Source organism: Hyaena hyaena, unplaced genomic scaffold (genome assembly GCF_003009895.1).
Source record: "Hyaena hyaena isolate Hyena2069 unplaced genomic scaffold, ASM300989v1 scaffold_42, whole genome shotgun sequence".
NCBI lineage: Eukaryota > Metazoa > Chordata > Mammalia > Carnivora > Hyaenidae > Hyaena > Hyaena hyaena.
Window position 1 is genome coordinate 3,649,202 of NW_024080674.1, and position 9,873 is coordinate 3,659,074.

The window sequence follows — 9,873 nt, forward strand, 5'->3', positions numbered from 1 at the left end:
CCCCAGCCTCAGCCCCCAGCCCCCAGCCTCCAGCCCCCAGCCCCCAGCCCCCAGCCTGGTACCAGGTACTCTTCCTAACCAGTGACCTTGGTGATCTCCCTCCCACTCCCCACTCATTCCCTTGTCTGGCTTGCCTGGGGGCTCTCAAGAGTTCGCCAAGGTCCTCGGTGCCACCCTGAGCTCGTACCGATAGTGGTGGGCAATGGCGTGCTGATAAATGTTTGATAACCTGGAAGAAAAACTAAAACAACAGGCCACGTGTGGAGCACTTGCCAACATCCAGGGTGTAAATATTCCTACCGTGGCTGATTTCAAGCTCCCAAAATTCCCGAGAAAGTAATGCTTGACGCCCGTGAGCTGGTCCAGGCCGGCAGCCGCCCGGCACAGGTGGGGACCGTGGGGACATCTCCTAGGGGCGGGGACGGGGATGTCTGCACAGTCGGAGGAGCTGGGGTCTGCAACCCATCACATGCAGGTTCCCAGCTTGTCCCTCCGCTTCCACGCTGGCTTCTCGGCCGGTCTCGTCCCCTCTCCGGGCCTCATTTCCCCAGCTGTTGAAGTAGGTCAGCAACGGCTCTGAGGCCTTGGGGACTGTGGAGACTTAATAAGACAATCTCCACGAGGCATTTAGCGCAGGGCTGACTTAACAGCAGCACTCAGTAGCTAGTGGCTCCCGACAGAGCTGTTGTTCACGGATCCGGACAGGCTCGCCGCACACTGGGTGCCCAGCAGACACGCGCCAGCCTCCCCCGTAGGGGCTCAAGGGTGCCCACTGGGCTCATGCCAGCGGGGCCGGGCCTCTGTCGGCCTGATGCACAGAGACAACCAGCGCTTTCCCTCTTGCTCCGCGTACCCTCAGCACATGGTCTTTTGGGTCTTTTTTTTACTTTCCATTTGGCAAATGTGACCGCTGGGGCCGGGAGCCGTCGCGAGCCACAGCTGGGGGTTGAGCCCATGTCTGGCCTGTTTGGTTTCCACTGCTCACCTATGTACAGCATGGGGTGGGGTGGGGGCGGGGGGAGCCTGGGAGGAGGGGAGGGGAGGGGAGGGGGCCGCACGGATCTTCCGGTGGGGAGGGGGCCTGGAGCCTACGGTGGGGGCCGACCACACATGAAGTGCAGGGCAGGACACCGGGCAGACGTGCTGGAAAGATGACATTATTCCAGGAGGCCCGGCCCTGGGCAGAGGTGGGGACTGTGGCAGGTGAAGGGGGCAGGGGCCTTACCGAGCAGCGATACGAGGGGCTGGAGCTTTTTTAGAGGCTTGGCTTGGGCAGGGGGGTCCCTGGGATCCTTGGGCTGACTCCACCCTGGCCCGGGAGGCAGCTATGAAACCGCAGCAGCAGACATTCGGGTTAGATTCACAGAAGAACCTTCGTCTGTTGGTGCCGGAAGACACTGGTGATCCTCCCAAGGGATGTGGCGGCATTTTTCCAATCCAGAGGTGGTTTGGAAAAAAGGGAAGACAGCCAGGTTCTAGGCTGGCCTCATTGCAGCCTGGGTCAGGGATGGGGCGGCGGGTCCAGGGACTCCAGAGGGCTTGGATGCCAGCAGCCTGGCCTCATGCGAGTTGGGCTCTGTCACCCCTGCTCAAAACCCTCTTGTGGCTCCCCGTCACCCCTGCCCAGTTGCAAGGCCAAACTGCTCCCCGGGGTTACCAAGGCCCCCCATGAGCTGCACTCAGGGCCTCTCCGGCCTCGCCTGGAGTCATGCCCCAAACCACAGCTCTTCTTTCTGTTTCTGGATTACACAGTGTCCTCTGTACCCCCGGGCCTTTGCCCATGCTGTTCCCTCTGCCTCAGACACCCTTCCACCCCCTTCCCTTCTCCTTTATCAGCCTTTCCTTCTCAGCAGTTGGTCGCCTCCTCCATGGCTGGGTCAAGTCTCCCCTGGGCTCCCCTGTAACCGATAGCTCATCAGCCTCCCTGCCAGACTGGGAGCCCTGGGGGGCAAGGACTTTGCCTGTCTTGCTCAGTGCGTGTCTCCAGCACAGCATTGGGCACACAGCACTCCTTGAGGGGTTGGGGGTGGTGAGGGTGACTGGCAGAGAGGAGTAGCCGAGAAGAGGTCGGGTATGGTTTCAGGACGAGCTGAGTCCTCCCGCTGGAGGACTCAGCAGGACTCAGTTGTTAAGAACCCGGGCGCAGAGTACAGAGACCCGGGTTCAAATCTCGCTCCTGCCACCAGCCCCAAGCAGTCGCCCACCCTCACTGAGCCTTGGTTTTCTCATCTGTGAGCTGGGGACAGTACCGGCTGCCCCCTTTCTGGGGCTGTAGTCAGGACCTTGGGGGCCATGGTGGAGGGGGAGCAGCCGTGACCAGCACTCAGAGGGGGGCGGTGTGAGGCTGACTCTCCTCTCCTCTCCCCGTAGGTGACGGCCATGTCGGTGAGGTTGCGGTTCCTGTCCTCTGGGGACGCGGGGGCCGTGGGGGTCGTGGGCCGGAGCGCCTCCTTCGCGGGCTTCAGCAGTGCTCAGAGCCGGAGGACCGCGTAAGTTCTGCCCGTGACGCTGCAGCTCGCTCTCCTGCCGAGTCTGCGGCCCAGGACAGCGTGGGTGCACACGTGCGTGCGTGTACGTGTGCGACACTTGGTGCTGGGAGAAACCTGTCATTTCCTTGAGACCCGAAGGGGTCTCATCTCCCAAGCTCCCGGCAGTCGGTCCTGGAAGTCATCTGCCTGAGCTGCTCAGGCCCACTCAAAACACAGGCTCAGAGAGGTGGAGCTGCTCACCCAAGGCCACACAGCAAGACTGGTTCCTTCAGCCCTGGAACTCAGTCTCCTGGGGGCGGGGTCAGGATGGAATGTTCTTCCTGTTGATAGAATGGGACATGGAGCCACCTATCCCAGCTCTGTGACCTGGGGCAAGTGACCTCGCCTCTCTGAGTCTCGGTTTCCTCATCTGTGAAATGAGGATCACAAGGGTCCCTCCCCCACAGAGTTGTCACAAGTTCAAGGGGGCAGCGGCACACGTGCTTGCGGGACATTTTCAAAGGAGAAGCAGCAGCGTCTGCAGAGATGGGCCTGGGCTCAGTGCTGCCCCTCTAGACGCGAGTTCAGGCTGTTCCGCAGGTAGTGCCCAGGAGGAAGGCTCGTTTCCACTCCCGGGGGCCACAGACTGGTCCTGGGCTTCATGCAGGGCACTGTGCAAGCCTGGGGAGCTTCCTGTCCGCTAGCAGGCTGGCTGGGGGTGGGGGTGGGGGGGGAGGAGCAATCCCTCGGGCATCCCAAGGGGCCCAAGCCCGAGGGGCTCAAACATCTGTCTGAGCAAATCTGGGGGACAGGCCGGACTCCCAGCCAAGTGGGGCTCCGAACATGGCTGGCCAGTGAGTCAGTCAACAACCAAGTCTCATCGCCGCCCTCTCCTACCCGAAACCCTTCAGGGGTTCCCATCGGCCTAGAATACAGGCCAGTCTCCTCGCGTGGCCTAGCGCACAGCCCCCTGGGCCTCTCTAATCGGCCGCTTTTGCCACATCGACCGCCTTCCCCTCGGGGACTTCACACAGACAGTGCCTTCCCCCGGGTCTCTCCTGTCCCTCCCGCCCCGCGCTGCTTAACCTTTGGGCCTGCGGACCACCCGCACCCCAGACCAGGGCCCCCTGTGGCCCCTTCCCCGCGTTCAGCTGCACACTCGCCCCCAGTGGTGCCGGGCCCAGCTCGCCTGCTTGTGTCTCCGGCTGCTCATTCCAGCCTCTGCCCGGGAGGGGCGGCATCTCAGGGTGAAATCCTGGAGTATCTCAGCAGGAGGCATGCTTAGGAATCCCTAATTCATTCTACAAATATTTGTGGAGCGCCTCTTCTGCGCAGGCCGTGTGCCGGGCTCTGGGGACGGAACCGGGCCCCACCCGCCCGCCAGGGCAGCGAGTAATAAGCCAGCGATGATCACAATGGATCCAGCTGGTGGCAGGTGAAGGAATTAAACGGGGATGTGGGAGGGCGGCGGGGGTCTCAGAGGAGGCCCCCAGTGAGGCAGGGGCACCTTTAAGGCCAGAGAGAAGAGAAGTTGATCACATGCAGACAGCATGTGGGGCTGGGGAAGTCTTCCAGGCAGAAGGGGCAGCCAGCGCAAAGGTCCTGGGGTGGGGATGAGATTTGAGGCACAGAAAGTGGGTGTGAAGCTGTCTTGGGGGATAGACTTGAGGGAGGGGGGCGGGAGGGCTCTGTGGACCTCAGCGAGGACATGCATAGCGTCAGGGAGGGGGGCCTAAAGGGCTGAAGCACAGGAAACTAAAGCCCCAGAGAGAGTGAGCACCCAGTACCTCGGACTCCCAGCCTCCACGAGGAAAGAGTGTGGATGCCACTGTGAGGAAGGCATACAGTAGGCACTCCATAAATGCAGCTGGGAAGGGCTAAGTCAACTGGCCAGAGAATGATCATGTCCCCTAATGGAACCCCTTTCAAGCTGCCTCTTCTGGGCGTCATCAGGGCCCCCACCCCATGGGGTCTGTAATCAGGGCTGCTAAGGACAGTTGCACAGGTCGTCCATGTAACTCTCCTAAGCTGTGTGCCCTGGCGTGCAGCTGGTCCGCCCAGAGAGGGGCAGCTTTCTTTAATTCACACAGAGGCACTGTGGGGGTTTTGTTCCCACGGTCTGGCAGTGGGGGGCACTGGGGGAGGTCCCCAGACCCTGTGGCCGAGGCCAGCTGCGTGAGGATACGATCTGGAAGCTTGCTAGGGCCCTGCGCTCACGTGTAATGCCCTGCTGTTGCCATTTAGAAATTCTTTCCTCCCTCCCTCCCTTCCTTCCTTTAATGCTTATGTATTTATTCTGAGAGAGAGTGCAAGCAGGGGAGGGGCAGAGAGAGAGGAGAAAGAGACTCCCAAGCAGGCTCCACATTGTCAGCACAGAGTCTGGAACCCACGAACCGTGAGATCATGACCTGAGCTGAAATCAAGAGTTGGATGCTTCATCAGCTGAGCCACCCAGGCACCCCGCCATCTAGAAGCTCTTTTTTTTTTTTTTAATATTTTTATTTATTTCTAGGAGAGAGAGAGACAGCGTGAGCAGGGGAGGGTCAGAGAGAGAGGGAGTCACAGACTGAAACAGGCTCCAGGCTCCGAGCTGGCAGTCAGCACAGAGCCCGATGCGGGGCTCGAACCTGCGAACCGCGAGATCATGACCTAAGAGAAAGTCGGACGCTTAACCGACTAAGCCACCCAGGTGCCCCTAGAAGCTCTTTATACAGTTTGGAAAAAGGGCCCTGCATTTTCTTTGGCACCGGGGGCCTCATGAATCCTTTGCCTGTGCCTGGTCGTGCGTACAGCCCTCCCCATGCGGGGCCCCTGGGGGCCCCTGCCCTCCCTGAATCCATGGGAATGTTCCCACAGGCCCCTGTCAGGAGCTGTGCCCAGGCACTGTTCCAAGGAGTCCTGAGCTCCGCACTCCGGGTGGGAAGGGGACAGAGGGGGTCTGACCCTGTCCCACTATGGCTCACTGGCCATCAGCAAAGACAAGAGCATGTCCGGCAAGGTCTGCATCCCGGTCTGAGAAGGATGACCTTGATGGCTGTAAATGCCCTGGACGTCCCCTGGGGGCTCCTTCCCTGGCAGCCCCCCTGCGCTGAGGATTCTGGAGAACCCCCAGCCCGGGTGGGTTCTGAGGTCCCTGAGTGGCCACTATCAGGCCTTGGTCTCTTCAGGCCCCTTGCCCCCAGGCGAGAAGATCTGCCCACAAAGGTGGGGAAGAGCACATCTATTTTTAACTTCCCATCTCCAGCCAACTCCCAGGAGTCTGGACCTATGGCTCTGGGGCCGGACGGCCTAGATTAGGTTTCAGACCTCACCTCCTGGCCTTATTTCTCAGGTAATCCAACCAGGCTGAAACACAGACATATTGCCAAGGCGCTCAGCGGCTGGGGCAGGGCAGGTAAAAATAACCTCAGATAGGAGACCAGAGGACTTAAAGCTCATTGACGTCCCCTTTGTCCCTACCCCCCGCCCCTGCCCTGGCACCTGAAACCCTTTTGACTCTGGACATGGCTTTTTATTCTATAATCAAAGAGTTCACTTGAAGAAGTGATCCGTCTGGTGGGGAAATTTTATACTAAGGTGTGACTGATTGCTAGGAATGACACTGTCCCATTCCGCCCCGATTCACAGGCATGGCTGCTCTTAACCCCTTCCTGTTACTCCTCAGCCAGGGCTCCTCTCCCGCGGGCTGTCAGGAGGGTGCCCTCCTGAGCTTGGGGCCTCTGCCTTGTCTTCGTCACCTTAGGAATTCATCTGCTGAGATGGCTGGCACATGTGGGTGGGACAAGCAGGAACCTTTGATTTTCAAGGGGGGGGCGTTTGGGGGCAGAGGATGTACTGGAGGTGTTCACACTGCTGTGCATGTGTCACTTGTCGCGCCCGCCCATCCATGCCGCCAGGACAGGAGAAGAGGTGAGCCCGCACCGTCGGCCCCCTGGGTCCTCACCCGAAACGGGTCCAATGGGTTCTATAAATGCCCCACGGCCACGCCCAGCCTGGGCCGCCTCCAGGTCCCGCATGTGCAGTGGCCGAGCACCGGGCCCCCGACAAAGTGTTTCCCAATGACAACCAGGCAGAAGGGCCGTCCGGTGGCCGCACGTGAGGGCTGGAGCCACTGGCTTGCACGTGTCCTTCTGGAAGCTCGTGGGGTGTGCCAGGGGCTGTTTAATATTTACTGAGTGCTCCCAGAGCCGGTAAGGCATCCGCCCCCGGAGCTCGCTCTCAGCCCCGGCCGTGTGTCACCAGGCCAGGCACGCAGCCTGATGTCACCCTCTGAAGGATGCACGCACACACACACACACACACACACACACACACACGTCACTCAGAGTGGCCACCACACCTGTCCCGCTGAACCCAGACAAGAGCACGGAGCTCAGAGCTTCCCAGGAGCTGCGGCCGCAGCAGTGAGGGTGACGGCAGCGGGGACCGGCCAAAGGGACGCACCCCCCAGGGCCCAGGGCCCCCAGGGAGCTGGCAGGTGAGCTGGGCTCCTGCGCCCTGCCCCGCAGAGCTGCCTGCCCATCCCCCCTGCCCAAGCCCATCTGAAACCCCCCTCTCTGAAGGCTGCAGCCCTGCCCGTCTCTGCCGGCCTGGCCATGTCACCTTTGCGGAGTGCCGGCTCCAGCAGGTGGGTGATGTGGCCTCAGGCGGGGGGGCAGGGAGGAGGGAGCGCAGCCCCTTCGAGGGCCTGGAAACTTGACATAGAACGTATGGGGAGCAGCAGCAGCAGGTCAGGGATGAGCAGGGCCCACGTATCAGGCTTCGTGCCCAGTGCTGACGGCGGGGGGGGGGGGGGGGGGGGGGAAGGGCCTTCCCTGTTCACCTCCGTGTACGTTTATCATCCTGCCTCTGTTCTTTCCCTTGGCACCAGCCATTGTCTGATGTTTGATGTCTTATTTATTTATTTAGGTTTTAAATGTATTTATTTAGTTTGAGAGAGTGAGCGAGCAGGGGGAGGGGCAGAGAGAAAGGGAGAGAGAGAGAGAATCCCAAGCAGACTCTACACTGTCTGTGCAGAGCCTGCCGCAGGGCTCGAACTCACCAATCACGAGATCATGACCTGAGCCAAAGTCAAGTCAGACACTTAACCGACGGAGCCCCCCAGGCGTCCCTATTATCTTCTTTAACTTTAGCACATACATAACCCTGGTCCTTTGCCGGGCATTACTCAAACCTCTTTATGTTTATTAACTCATATAGCAACTCTTTCTCTGGGCCTCATTTTACAGATGTGAAAACTGAGGCACAGAGAGGTTCATTAAGTTACCCAAGGTCACACAGCTTGTAAGTGGGGTTCCCGGATAGAGACTCGGGCATCTAGCCCTGGAGCCTGCGCCAGCCATCCCCCGGCTTCCCCCGGCTGGCATGACAGCTCAGAGGGACAACGGGCTTTATCTGCTTTGGTCACTGTCTTGCCTCCAGCCCCTTGAATGCTGTTTGGTGTGCCGTAAGTGCTCAGTAAAGGTTTGTTAGGTGAATGGTGGTCGGTCTCGTGACCGGTCTGTGGGGTAGGTGCTGTGTTTATCTGCCTTTTACAGGGGAGGAAACTGAGTCTCCGGGAGGTTAAGTGCCTGTGACGCCGGGGGCTGGGATCTATCTGACCACGGATGGCTGACTCTGCCAAGTCCCCGGCGCCTCCAGGTCCTTTCTTGCTGTGCCGTCCCCCGGGGCCCAGCTCTCCGTGTGCGTGGCAGGGCCTGGGGTCTCTATTTCTGGAGTGTTGGTGTGTAATGTAGGGGGGACCCTGGGGCAGGGAACCCAGCCAGAGGGGCAGCCACACAGCTCCTGTGTGCTGAGCCAGCAGCAGGTGTCTGGATGCTGTGGAATGTGCCGCGTCCGGCTGGGCCCGATGTGCTACCCGGCTGCCCGCTCCGCCCCTCGGGCGCCAGTGAGCTGGGCAGGCCTGTGGAGTCGCTGGAGCTGCGTCCTGCCCGCCCCTGCCTGGCCAGACCGCAGTCCCCCCCCTTCTCGGGGTCTCTGAGTCTCCCACGGTCAGACCCCAGCCCCATGGCCCCCATCGTGGTAACTTGTTCAAAGAAAGCCCCACCATGGGAGTGTTCGAACGAGCGAAGGAGTCCGGTACCCTTGACTTTGGGCGCAAGAGTGCAGCAAACTCTAGACCCCGGGGAGATGCACACCTGGGTTTCCAACGGGGGGTTGGCTCCCGAGTGGAGCAGCCAGAATCCCCTAGGACGGGGGTCCTCGAAGCGTGGTCCTCAGACCAGCAGCCCGACGGCACCTAGGAACGTGTTAGACATGCAGACTCTCAGGACTCGCCCCCCAGACCTGCTGACCCTGAGACTGCGGCAGCGAGGGGGCCCCGCGACCGGAGTCCATCCAGGTCCTGCAGATGATTCTGAGGACCCTGAGGGACCTGCCCCCGGATGGGGGGGCTCAGCTCCCAGGCTGGGCGTCTGCCCCCGTTTGGGTTTGGGTCCCAGCTCTGCTGCTCACACACTCGGGGCAAGTCCCTTCTCTGAGCCCCACTCCCTACCCTGCAACGGGGTTAAAATTGATATTTACGTGAAGCCCCCATAGCAGGGGGGGAGGCAACGGGCACCGGAGGGCCCCTTCTCCCAGGCACGTCACGATGCTTCCAGATTGTCCCGGGCCCGGCCTTCAAAGCTCACAGCTGCCCCGCTCGGCTCCGCTGCCCGGGCTCGGCTCCCACAGCAGGAAGATCTCGCTCTGCTTCGCTCAGGCTTCCCCCTGCGGCCCGCCTGCCATCTCATACACTGTCCGGGTCCTCTCGTCCACCCTGACCCCCTTTGTCCCCCGACTCAGAATGACCCTTCATCCTGTTCTCCCCTTGAGGTCCAGCTGAGCCCTGGGCTCCCCGAGCTCTCTCTTCTCTAGTCCCCACGACCCACTGCATCCCCTCATTCCGGTCAGCTCGGTATTTACTGAGCACCCACTGTTTTCCTGGCCGTGGGTGCAGGACAAGATACAGATGGGACATGATGATTACAACGGCAGCGAACATTTATTAGGCACCCGCTGCCTCCATTGTCCCAGATGTTTCACTGGGGGTCTAACAGAATTCTCAGTACTGCTCTCTGATTTGGGGTGTCTTGCTTTCCCATTTAAGAGGTAAATAACTGAGGCTTGGGTAGTACGTCAGTGTAGAGGTGAAGTACATTTTTAAAAAAATTTTTCTTGGGGCGCCTGGGTGGCTTAGTCGGTTAAGCGTCCGACTTTCGCTTAGGTCCTGATCTCGCGGTTCGTGGGTTCGAGCCCCGCGTCGGGCTCTGTGCTGACTGCCGGCTCAGAGCCTGGAGCCTGTTTCAGTCTGTGACTCCCTCTCTCTCTGACCCTCCCCTGCTCACGCTGTCTCTCTCTCTCTCTCCTAGAAATAAAACATTAAAAAAAAAATTTAAAAAAAAAATTTTTTTTTCTTAATGTTTGT

General features: G+C 60.1%; 1 protein-coding gene across 1 annotated transcript in view; it reads left to right on the forward strand.

Annotated features, from left to right (window-relative positions):
- The first annotated feature begins 2,376 nt into the window (after positions 1–2,376).
- RIPOR3 (RIPOR family member 3) overlaps positions 2,377–9,873 on the forward strand; it is a 31,598-nt gene continuing 24,101 nt past the window's right edge. The window contains exon 1 of the mRNA XM_039230011.1: positions 2,377–2,489. Coding sequence (XP_039085942.1) covers positions 2,380–2,489 — 110 coding nt within the window. The 5' untranslated portion in view covers positions 2,377–2,379. The remainder of the gene's footprint in view (positions 2,490–9,873) is intronic.